Genomic DNA, 12540 nt, shown 5'->3' with positions numbered 1-12540 from the left:
ATGTTAGCCATTTAGCTCTATTATTATTCCAAGTGAATGGACATTCTTATGAGCTGACAAAGGATCGTTTCGTAACTTTTCGAGCAAGAGACATACCATCCACCTCACCAACCACTTGTGAAAGCGCAGAGGGTGAGGCTAATGCACCTAGCTATGTTAGAACTGCTGATGACTTAGTAGCTACAGGCAAGCGCAAAGGAGAGAAGACTCAGAAAATATTAACAGAATTATTTCAAGTGCAACTCAGCTTTATACAATATATGTATTGCTCTGTCCCTCTTTCATCTAAGGGGTTCTTGGCCTGTAAAACACTTAAGACCCCTGATTTGGTATATGACGCTTGGGGTGGGGATGCTGATTTTAATCAGTATCACCAAGATATAATACTTTTTTTTATACTCCTGTGCATAACTGTCAAATTTCACTTACACTTACTGATGCTACCATGCTACATTGGTTTCATTTGCAAAGTTAATGAAATTAATATATTTAAATGCAAAGAAAGCTGCAGGTACAAAGATGGTACTGTGAGTAAAAACAAACACCTTAAGAATAACGACGTGTTGCATTTGGTCTAATATTTGCTATAAACTGCACTAATATAGCACCTCCTTCATGGATGAGGCCTAAGCCCTTCAGTGAAGTGACGTGGATGTCAAGCATGAGTGTGAGTCATGCTATCTCTAACCTGTGGGCGGTACTTTCTCTCTCTTACACCTGGCTGACTCTTGCAGAGATATGAATGCACTGTGAGCAAGATCATCTCTAGGTTTTGGCAGATTCAAACACATTCCAGAGTGCATTTAAAGCTTAATCAGATGTTGTATTCAGATATAGATCTTGTTAAAAGGCAGCTTCCACTGAAAAACATCGTGTCTGCTTTCAGTGTGGGTGTGTGGTTTCTGGGCTGCAAATTAGAATGATTGAAGTGTTTATCTCCTTTAAATTACCAGTACCAATAAGAACTAAGAGTTGTATTTTGCCACGCACATAAGTGCACCATCCACCATCCACCATCTTGTTGTGCCAGTGTGACTGACAACGTCTGAGTAACTTTGAGCGCTATGTGATGCCAAAAACTCTAAAACGGGAGATACTGTTAAACCTTGACAAAGTCTACTTTGTGTTTGCACAGCATTATTACCTGTTTCAAGTCTTAACATGCGAAGTATGCTAGTTTAACAACTGATGTCACACAAATCTTGAGTCAAATCACAGGAGTATCAATTTTCAAGAAGACATCACTTTAATATCACTTAATGCTAATGTGCTAGCAGCTCGTTTCCTTGTGCCTGTCTGTTTGGTACAGCTTTGTTTGGATACAGTATGTAGCAAAAGTTATTTTTTGTAAACACAAAGGCGAAATGATTTAGGTTTACTAAAAACAATACACATTTTATGACCTCTTGTTCCCAAGTGTAAATATGGTCCCATATTATAATCCCTATCCATTTGGAAGAAGTATCCTTGGTAATAATTTACCTGACTTTGGGGGATCTCGTAGTCAGCTCCCCAGAACAAGGTCATCCCCAGAGAGTACATGTGCATCTGTAAACAAAAACATCACTTAAGATTCATAAGGAACATTACACTACTTTCAATCTTGTTTTCTTGAGTCAAAAAGTACATAAATTTACAAAAACAAAAAACGAGACAAGAGTGAGCGCGTAGGAAGATGAGGAATTTAAGTTTTGTTTCATTCAGATAACCGGGCACTTAACCATATTGAAATAAGTCTGTCGTGTGTGAAAGAAAGAGAGACAGACTAAAGCTGGAGTGTAATAAAAGATGAATTCATTCTTATTTGGAAAGGAAAAAGACAGGGGCTTTCAGCCTTAATCCAAAAACATTTTTCCATTTTCCTCTCCTTATTACTCTGCACTCATTGCTTGGGAGAGAAATCACTTCCCCTGAATGTTGGGCTTGGTAGAGGAAAGAATAATTCGGGGATTGCCAAAGAATGTAACATAGCCTTCAAGGTCTTTCAGGAACAGAGCTCAAGTGCAAACTTAAAGACACACTCGCACTCTCTCAAAAAAAAAAAAAAAAAAAAAAAGTGGAAATTTAAAAGCCGCCCATTAAAAGCAACAATACCACACCAAATGCTGAAAAAGTGAGAGGAAAATTGTGGCACTCGCAGCTGACGTATATTTACCCAAAGTCTCTGATAATGAGAGAAACAGATTAGATTTTCTACACTGAAATAACTCAGCTGGGGAGACGCAACCAGGGCTGGAAAACTGACTCAGCACAAAACCGTGTTGAGGTCTGTGGGGCCGTGCCAGAGACGGGAATCCAGTCATGCAAGATTTTAGCTCTTCTACCAGAGGGGCAGAGCCGAATAGAGGGGGTGTGGTTTTGTGCATATGTAAAACAAGTTGTGCACTGCAGGAGATTATATAGTTGCTGACATATTCAGTTCTGCATGTAACAACTGCACAACAGATCTGTGAACAGCCAGGATGTATCTCCAGAGTTCTGCGGTGTTGTGTTACTCATGCAACAATGTGTTCTGATTTAACACCTTATTGCCCTGTCACAATAAACAAAAAACACTGGTTTCTACACCAGCCTTTTTGACAAATAATCATTAGAAGAACAAGGCAAGCTAGCAAACATGGGTATCAACAATGCAGGTTTCCACACAACACGTGTTTTGGTGAGAAACACTTAAACTACAAGATATCACCACAACAGGAAAACACAAGTGTATTAACACAAGATTTGGAAACAGGTGATGAAACTGACACCCTCTTAGCCTTGGAAGATTTAGATTAGGGTAAGGGGATATGACAGTATACAGTGTGTGATGGTAGCAATGTATTCACAGGTATAGATTTGGCAATACCACAGGAGCTATTTAGGTCAGGCTATGTAGCAAATCAAGTCTGGACTCTCATGTTATCTTGTGAATCCAGCTACCTCGCAGGATAACATGATTTGGGCGAACATGAAGGAGGAGAGTGAAGTTGTAAATACAGAAACCTGCAACACTTGAAATTGTTGCTCTCAGAAACCTTGAGGCTTCCACTTCAAAAGAATTGTAGTTTTACTATTTTGAGTCTCTTGTTTTTAACTTAAGTGGTGTCTCGCGTGAGGCAGTTGTTTGTATGGGAGTTCCAAATAAAAGAAGAAAATAATCACATGTGATGAAGTATGGTATGGTTATTTTAAACCATTTCTAAACTGAATTTACAGAACAATTACTGTATCGTGATATAAAAGTACACATGCCATGGTGAAGGATTTTGGCCATATCGCCCACCCCTGATGTAGACTAAACAGTTTGTAAGGTTCTGTCACCACATGGGTTGTGTAAAGGTTTATACCTTCTCTATATCAGAGACGGTAGTCAGGGAGACCCCTTCCAGGACCTCTGGGGCTGTGAAGGCTCTTAAGTCCTGCTGGGTGACATACTCGTCTGTGAATGAGATGTTGCCAGAGGGCATGAGCAGGAGGGACCAGGGAGAGATGATGAAGCCCATGGCTGCAGGATCTGGAGAAGGAAACAGACAATTCAACCACTGGAGATATGATCAGGAAGGCAAACAAGAAAACAAACACAACAACAATTTGGAATTCCATTATTTAAATTCCCAGGAATTATCTCTCTCTCTGTCTCTCGCACACACCCACATGCACGCACGCACACACCCAGCGGTGTTTTCAAGCTCGATACTAGCATCAAATTTTGTCTAAGCATTTACAGTCTGAATGCAGCAACTGTAGACATATCCAACCACAGTGGATGTTTCTTGCTAAGGCTTCAGCGTTTATGGAAACTCAAGATGATTGAAGTAAACAAAAACACATGTTGCTTTCTTAGCCTGCAAGAAAATAACTGTTGAGGCATAGAAGCAGAAAGGAATGGCTACACAGCGTAATTCTCTTTTCCTACAAAGCCACAGCCAGCGCTATGGTTAGAGAACGTTTTAAAAATATACAAAGGAATGTTTGAGCAGCGCTGCAAAATTCTTCTCTTTGACTGATACTTAACTCTGAGAGGAGCAGTGAGACGAACAGAGGAACTGGATTTGAGGCACCAAATATCTGCTTTCAAAAGCTGGAATCCACTGTGTAAATATAAGTTTCCTGTTTAAAACTCGTGTGACCATTTGAAGCTCTTACTCACAGGTAGACTGGGTTACCAGGTGTATCCCACACAAATCTTTTGCCAAGCAAATAATAGAGCAGAGTAGAAGTGCATTACTCAACCACAGCAAACTGGTTTCTTAGTGGATAAAAAAAAAACTTATCAACAGATTCAATAAACTGCATAAATAAGCAGAAACCATATCTACTGGTAACTGAATGTCCAATCTAATAGAAGCCAAAAATTTCTAAAACACAACTCGGACATGCCCCATTTGATTCCCCACTCACTTCAAAGGATAGCAAATTGTACAACTGTAAGTTCTTTATCCTTTAACAATGTAGTCTGTCAGTCTGATAAGCTGCGACCTTAGCTATTAGGGGCATGGGATAATTCTGAGCTATTATACTAAGAGGCAGCCCTCGAAAAGTAGATGCCTAAAGACTGTAGATTGAACCATGCATTCAATGCCACAGCAAACATGCCATTAGAGTGACAGGCTAGCAGACCAAACAAAGAAAGACGACAAAAACAGCAATCAGTTCTGGAAACACTTTGGTGTCTCTTTGGCCAGCTTTGGTCCTCATGTGTGTTAGCATGTTGTCCCTGTGTCAGCTTGGGTTTTCTCCAGGTACTACAGCTTCCTCCCACAGTCCAAAGACATGCAGGTTAAGTTGATTGTGGGGACAGTCTGGGGACCCGTCCAGGGTGTGCCCCGCCTTTCACCCGGGGTCAACTGGGATCGGCTCCAGCCCCGTCGCAACCCCACATAGGATAAGCAATCACAATAATGGATAGATAGAGGGTGTCTATCTGATCCTACATATTCTGTGGACAAAAGCATGAAGAGGGAAACCTCTAACAAATCAGAATTATTCACACATTGCTTGTTCAAACACATCAATCTTATACAAACAAAGTAACTAACCGCTACTGTTTACATACAAGAAAAAAAACTGTGCTAGTGGTTGAGTGTTTGACAAGGTCTATTCACAATGTCTGAAAAGTCCTGTAAAGGTTTGCTAAATAAACTGTAGATTAGGAAATAGCCCGACGTTCACTTTCACAACAGCACAGACAGACAGAAACAAAATACATCTACAGTAAGAAAATGACTACAAACATCTCATCTGCTTCGGCGAAACAAAGACATTGACTCTTCTTGTTTTTATGCTTTTTAAGCATAAACCAGCAAAAACTCTACAATAACTTTCCAAAGCAGCTAACAAATTGTCTGACAATTCTAAGTTTAAATAGTTGCTGTTATTGATCCACTCTCTTTCTATACATAGCTCAGTGACTCTATAATAGTGTTAAACATCTGCTCTTCAAATTTTAGCTTCACTCCAAGGTCTAAAACAGTACACACAAGAGGCCAAGAGACAACACAAGGATGTGTTATCTATCAATGTCTCTGCAGCACAATATCATGTAAAGCTAAAATTGACATAATCTGAAATACTCCAAGTATCCAGCCTTGCATTTTTTCCTCAATATCTTCACAACTTTATCTCAGTAGCCTCCATATCTGAAGAACATTTGCACACTCTCTCTTTTTGTAATGTGACCTCAGCATAAAAGGCATATTTACAGGCCATACTGATGACAGGGAATTCCTCCAGCACGCCAGGATTGTCTGCAATGACAACCAGTCAGCAAAACTGGAAGTTGAGGTCAAGCTGGTTTATGCACACAACTGCATCTTGGTTATGTGCTTCATGGAAATTCACACGGTCAATGGAGAAGTGTTTAGATGACACAAGTCAATTATGGTCAACATAATCAGGTGCGCTGGAGTTTCACATGAGACTAGGCACCACCCAAACTTTTTAACAACAAGGAGGGCACTGCGGTGCTCGCTGACTCACATCCTGTCCAATGTCTCCAGAGTTAAACCTCCCTTAGTCACCCACTGTTGGAGTTTACTTTAGTTGCAAAGACACTCTGGGACTGGGGCAGCCTTATCTATCTTTGGCTACAAGGACAATCGCAGACACTTACACTTACACTTACAGGCACATATGACTCACACAAATGATTTCAACATAACAGAACAGTCATCAATTGTACTAATGATGCAGAGTCAGTATGCAACATACTGACAATAAGGTGAGGGAACGGACTGAGTGTTGTGATTTAACTAATAGCCACCAAAACTTTTACACATTCTAGAGTGTGAGTGTGACTGAATCTTTAGTACAAAAGTGACCCAGTAGAAAAGCGTTCATCTTGTTTGTTTTGCTTGGAGTTGCTTCTTTTTATTTCTGTGTTGATGTGATGGATTGGTTTGGTTATTCAATCCACTGCTGCAATAAAAATGTTAACAAATCATTTCAGACAGAGAGAGAGAGACGGTAAACGATACTATCAATTTGTCAACACAAAATGGCACCTGCAGTTTATGGGATCTGGACACCAGAACATTTTCATTTAGCCCCTTCATTTAAAAAACGTAGTGTGGACAGATTTAGAGAGTAGGCTGTTCAATAACAGGACAGCAATGGAATAAGAAAGCATGCAAGACAAATAAAAGTGAGCTCTGTTTTGTGTGTATGTATTATCATTTCTAGGAAGCGTATTTGGATACTTGATTCCACGTGTTCATACCTTTGTGAAAGAGTTCTTGGAGGCTCTCAGCGCTCTGGCTGAGCACTGCCCAGACCTCCTCCTCCTGGAGTGGCCCTCCCCGAACCTCCAAGGCTTCTGCCAGAGACACATGCATCTTCCCTGTGCAAGCAGAGACAGAGAAAGAACATCTGATTAACACCAGAAAATGAACACAAAGTAACACAGAAATAAGCTTTAACCATAGTTTGGAGAAAAGGGCACATGCTTTCTTTATATGATAGGAGCCTCTGGTGCAAGATAAAATCAGGCTGGAAAACACACGAAACATCTGCACATCACATCTCTTAGTCCAATCAAAGCAATATATACCACTGAGTTTTTAATTCAATTTCCAAGGCAGGTCTTGAATTGATTACTGTGTCAAAAGTGTCTGTTAGGCCACTGACAATAAACACTGATTTTTTTTATTTTTCATTTTAGTTCAGTTGAGAATTATAATCCTTACACAAGTCTAATCCTGTAAGAATCCACACCCTACTTGTCCTGACTGGCCTGACAGTCTAACCATAAAAGCACATAAGCCCACACTGCCATATCACCACAATAATGCTTAGCATTGATGCACTTAACATCAACATTTTTTCCTCTATCATGCCCTTGAGAGAACTCCCACATCTTCCAGACGTAAGCCGTCTTATCGTCCTCTGCAATGGAGGACGCAGTGCAAGCACATGATGCGAGCATACAAACACAGACACACACCCCGCTTTACTTGAGTTATAATCAACAAAGTAGCAGTTTATTACTTGGAGTCTGTACCAACTTCTGAGAGTTAAGATAGCAGCTTCCAACTGAAGTGGACACTAATCTAGAAAAGCAAAACACCACTTTTTTTTGTGTGGTCTTAAAGCTGCTTGCTGCTCTACAAATAAGTTATAACTCACACTTCTGGTTCCTGATTACATGTCATAAAACTGTAACTGGGTCAAGTTCAAGATAGGTAGTTTACATTATCTTGTGGACAGCAGTGATTCAGCTTTTGGTGGAGGATATATGTAAACATATTATCTCATGACAATATATCTACAGTACTTCACATGGTTTAGACTGCACACATGACACAACGCACTATGGCTGCAGCGAAACTTGGAACTCATGTGACCCACGGGCTGGCTATCGTGCATGATTTGATTTGACTATGACTGATTTTCAAATTTCAATATGATATGAAGGCAGAAAGGGAAGACATCCATTTTAGGTTTTGATGTCTTTTTTCAGCTGTAACCATAACTGTCTACAAAGAAGTCAAACCAGTCATCCAACTTTAATGGGGACATGTCTTAAAATGCCATAAATCAGATCAAACCCAGCTGCATGGCACACTGAGTGAGAGAAACTACATGTTAAATAAATCTGTAATCTATCACAGTATTAAATATTTTAAGTCCTTTGAGCTTGTAATGTAGAGATTTAAGGTTGGCGTAAAGCCAAAAAGGTTACTGAAATGTACCTTTTAGTTGTAGTTTTACTGCCCAACCAGACTTGGTTTGCAGACGAATTTTACGTCCATAAAACCTAATCTGAAACTGCTCGATTAACTTCTGAAATGATCTTTACCTCTTCCTCTAGAATAATATAAGATAATACTGTTGTATATCATAATGCTGACAACCTACTGTTAGTAATAGCCTTTTTATTTTTCCTCCACTTTTACTCCTGTCCAATGGTCTAGACCTCAAAGACTCAAAATTTAGTGTGTAGCTTCTAAATTTCCCAATACTTCGCCACAAAATTTGACACTGACAGACAGTCATGGTACAATACAACAAGGAACTGTTTTTAGCCAAACACTTGTGAAACTCGATGATACCTCGAATGAAAACAAATCCATATTTTCAGTTTTGACAGAGTTTCTGATGTTTTGAACATTTTGCAGTCTAGCCTATTTTTTCTTAACTTTTCCCCAGAAATTTGAGCAAACCCACATTAAACACAGCACAAAGTATTTTGGACTTGCTAGATGACAGCTTTTACATCGGAATTTATAAATCAAAACAGAAAATCACAGCAGATGAAAACACAGGAAATGAGGCATAATTCCTATGCACGATCAACCAAACATAACTCGTGCCTGGGACGGGCACCAAAGTACATGAGGCTACATTTCATCAAGGTTATTTTCTATAGTACCACTATCCTTAAAAACAAGCAACGACACATGTTTTCTAACTTTTTTAACGCAAAGCCAGAACACAAAGCGTGACAAAACTAAAGACATCATGTCTGTTCCATAGAGACTGGCAGGAGTACAAATTTGGCTAGGAGACACAAAATGACTTAACAGCAAAGATGCCCAAATGTAATATGTCTGATGACATTTGGCTGTGACGTTCATATATATACTGTGGTTTACATTTACATTTATTCACAAAAGTGTAAAATTCACAATTGATATCGGCCATAATCACAGGAACAAACAAGACTAAAGGAACCAGTGTACCCAAACAGCTTGATGGATGGTCTGACAATGTTTCAAACTCCCTTCCCCACACCATCCCAATATTCAATATTTCTGTAACTTTCTGAAACAGACAACTGTATCATCACATAGCAACTTGACAGGTCAGTGGATCACTAAAATCACTCAGAGATATCATCTTACAACCATTACTGTCTGTGCTAAATGTTGTGATAATCCATCCAGTGCATGTCGAGATATTTAAGTCTGGACCAAAGTGTCAGAGTGGCTGACAGACTGACAGATGAGCATCCCTTTCCCTAAAGCCATGTTGCTAGCCAAAAACTACCAAAGTTGACTCAACATTATAAAAAGAAGCATTGCACCAGTTTCGCTGCATTTTGGCATTATGAGCAAAATCTGAGTTTTCACTCGTCCATGAACTTTTAACATAAACTAGGTCAGCAGCCTCATTAGCGCTGGGCTTTAATTCTGACAGCAGTATGTGAAACAACATTGTTTCTATGAAACTGAGTTTGGAGAGGAGAGTTAATGAGTAAGCATGTCACAGGCCTAAATGTTTATGCAGGAATGCAGGTTAACCATTCTAGTCAATGGGAGGCGTGAAGTCTGAGGCAAAGTGGGTTACTACCCATCTTGCTCATTACCCATGAGAATGGGGAGAGCGGGTGCTGTGAAGACTGATTGTTTTGGAGCCCTTGTTATTTCAACAGAGACCTACAGTGGAATGTTTTTTATCCACACTGAGGCTGCTGCGCAGGCCAGCTCCTCTCGCATTGGACTACGGTCCTGCTCATTATTGAGGGGGCTTAGGAGGCAGCGGCCCAAAACAGCAAGAGCAGACAGCCTTCACCACTTCAGCGCCTCATTCTCTTTTTCTTTTTCAAACAGTGGGGATGTTTGTTCCCAGGTATTCCCATGTATTCCCACACTATAGCTAGAAAGAAATACCTAAACAAGGTTTAGTCTGCTGCTGCTAAGTGTTTGAAAGTCTTAGCCACAGTCACAAGGATTTTAAAGAAAATAATCCTGGAAATGTGATAGTGCTCTTTACTCTGCACTTAGGTGAAGCTTTTCCTTTCCTCCCACCTTCCTGTCTGTGACACAGCTACAACCCATGAAATGGATTTGAAAACAATCCCCTGAAAAATTGCACTTCAGCTGAGTGAAGGTACAAATAATTTCATTTTCTGCTGCTTTCTATTCCTGCTCATCCCTCCATATGTGCCAGGAACAAAATGATCAGAAAAGCATGTACGTCTTGCTCTTTTAAGCTTTTCTTTGATCCTAAATCTTTTGAAAACTGGAGTAGCTTCACTTTTGAGGTCCATAAAAACGCCAGATTCCACTTCTACTTCCAAAAGCATAACTCGTAACATAAGATATGAGAAGGAATTTGTTCATATCCTCCAAACATCAGAACTGTGGTCTCAGCTGGCAAACACATTTGGAACAGAAGCCGACGAGAAGAGGTACTCTTCGCCAGCATTGAGGTGAAAATCTTCCTGAAGTCATTCATGCCAGGAAAATTCAACAACAAACTCTGAGTGAACCTCTGTTCCCAGAATCATACTGTATTATGCAGCCTGCAAGCACACGATTCAAATTCAAAACACACACGGTGTCTAGGAGGGCCTGGATCAGAATATCTTTTGAACCAACATGACTGATGATGTAAGGACTGATGTTTTCAAAATGTGTATAGCATAACAAAAACAGACTGTATGCTATTAAACAGATCAACTGAAGATATACACTTGAAGAAACTCCTCCGTTATGTATTCTTCCTTACTGCGAAGCTGTGACAGCAGTGGAGAGATTGTGGTTGCATTCACAGCCATGACTTGTGAAGAAAACAGTAGCGGGAATTACACAGAAACTGTGACTCACCTAAATAAAAGGGAAAACCCGATGGTTGGTTTTCATGAATCGTAACCCTCTTACAATTCAGTCAATTAGCCGACATGCTTTCCCAGATTATCTTACAATGAGTTTAACACAGGGGTTGTTCATGGACATTGGCCATTACAGTACTGAGCCTGGTACCTTCCAGTTATGTATTGGTTTCCCTGACCAATAAGCCACCCTGGATGTTGGTGTTGTGTTTTTCAGCTCAACCAGGGTCAGGACCAGCCAGAAAGAGAGCCATGACTATTCCATGATTATCAGCCCAGCTCTGGACCAACAGCCCTCACTTCTCATTTTGGTCTCGACCTCATCCGCTCCATTTCTGTTAATCACAGGGTTGCTATGAGTACCGTGACATGCAGAGCATGGTTTTGCAAAACCTCACTCCACACCCCCCTCTTCCCAACACACACAAACCCAACCCACTGACTATTTTCCCCATTTTTCCTATGATGATGCTCACACCATTTCCATCATAACCACTTAAGATGTTCATCTTGATCAATCACACAGACTCCCCACCTTTCTCTTAAGCCTTGAATGAATATTCAAAACCCTCATGACCTTTGACTTTAAGCTAACTTTACTACTTTTCCATGGTAATGAAGGGGGAGGGGGGCATAAGCTGCCTTCCTACAACCCACATAAAACCTTCAGCCTGCCCTGCACTGACATATTATGCCTCTAAAAGGCTTTGTTAAGCTTAAAGACGTTGACAAAAATGTTCCTCGGTCTTACACAAACAGTACTGGTGGCAGTAAGCTAGCCAGACAGTTATTTCTGTGGTGGTGTCTGCTCCCTCCCAAACTTTTAAATACAGAACTGCTGTGGTCAAAGATGCCCCATGTCAGGCAGCAGCAGGAGCAATATTGTTGGGACGTTAACACAATACGTAGCAATACTTGAAAGTAAAGACATGGTACATATGAACAAACAGTTTATTAGCATTAAAGTAGCTAGCTAACAGCACTGTCAGCGGTTTTTAGATAAAAGGAGCATCGGCGTTTGAGCCTCGCCACAACAGACACAACCCCTCAGCTTTTCCCGCTGGCACCCGTTACGCTAAAGTTAGCTAACTTTTCGTACATCACGTTTTAAAGGCTTCAACTTACCAGTCGAGAAGAGCTTTAAAATCACTTGTACGGGAAATGTTCGGTACTCCGACGGAGGCTATGAGTGCGCACACAAACGGGACCAGCGGCCATCCCATCCACAAAGCAACATCTTGGATAGTAGTTGACTATGCGGCGAGGCAGGCGAGCAACAGGTCTCCGCGCCGCGTTCAGCTACAAAAATCCACTAAACTGGCAGGTATTGTTATCCGAGCCGTCCGCAGTTAAAAAAACTAACAAATATCTTCTTCGGAAATCTCTCAGAAGTCGTGTTGGATGGCCACAACACAGCATTGAGCTCCCTTCCAGCGCAGCCAAGTCACCATTACTGCGGAGGAGCGGAATAACTCCTCCTTTAGCCCAGCTAGCGTGGGCTGACT

The 12540-nt window shown here is 40.7% G+C and overlaps 1 protein-coding gene across 5 annotated transcripts in view; it reads right to left on the bottom strand.

Moving 5' to 3' along the window:
• ptpn13 (protein tyrosine phosphatase non-receptor type 13) overlaps positions 1 to 12540 on the bottom strand; it is a 53880-nt gene extending 41340 nt beyond the window's left edge. For 4 of the 5 annotated variants that reach the window (XM_050053109.1, XM_050053111.1, XM_050053112.1 and 1 more), the window contains exons 1-4: positions 12161 to 12540; positions 6701 to 6820; positions 3330 to 3496; positions 1483 to 1548 (exon numbers count right to left, since the gene is read on the bottom strand). In XM_050053109.1, coding sequence (XP_049909066.1) covers positions 1483 to 1548; positions 3330 to 3496; positions 6701 to 6815 — 348 coding nt within the window. In that variant the 5' untranslated portion in view covers positions 6816 to 6820; positions 12161 to 12540. Of the gene's footprint in view, positions 1 to 1482; positions 1549 to 3329; positions 3497 to 6700; positions 6821 to 11186; positions 11309 to 12160 lie in introns of those variants that run through there. The other variant, XM_050053110.1, reaches the window with a different exon arrangement.

This window comes from Epinephelus moara, chromosome 9 (assembly GCF_006386435.1).
Source record: "Epinephelus moara isolate mb chromosome 9, YSFRI_EMoa_1.0, whole genome shotgun sequence".
NCBI classification, from domain to species: domain Eukaryota; kingdom Metazoa; phylum Chordata; class Actinopteri; order Perciformes; family Serranidae; genus Epinephelus; species Epinephelus moara.
Note: the sequence above shows the minus strand (reverse complement) of the source record. Positions and strands in the feature narration are given on the sequence as shown.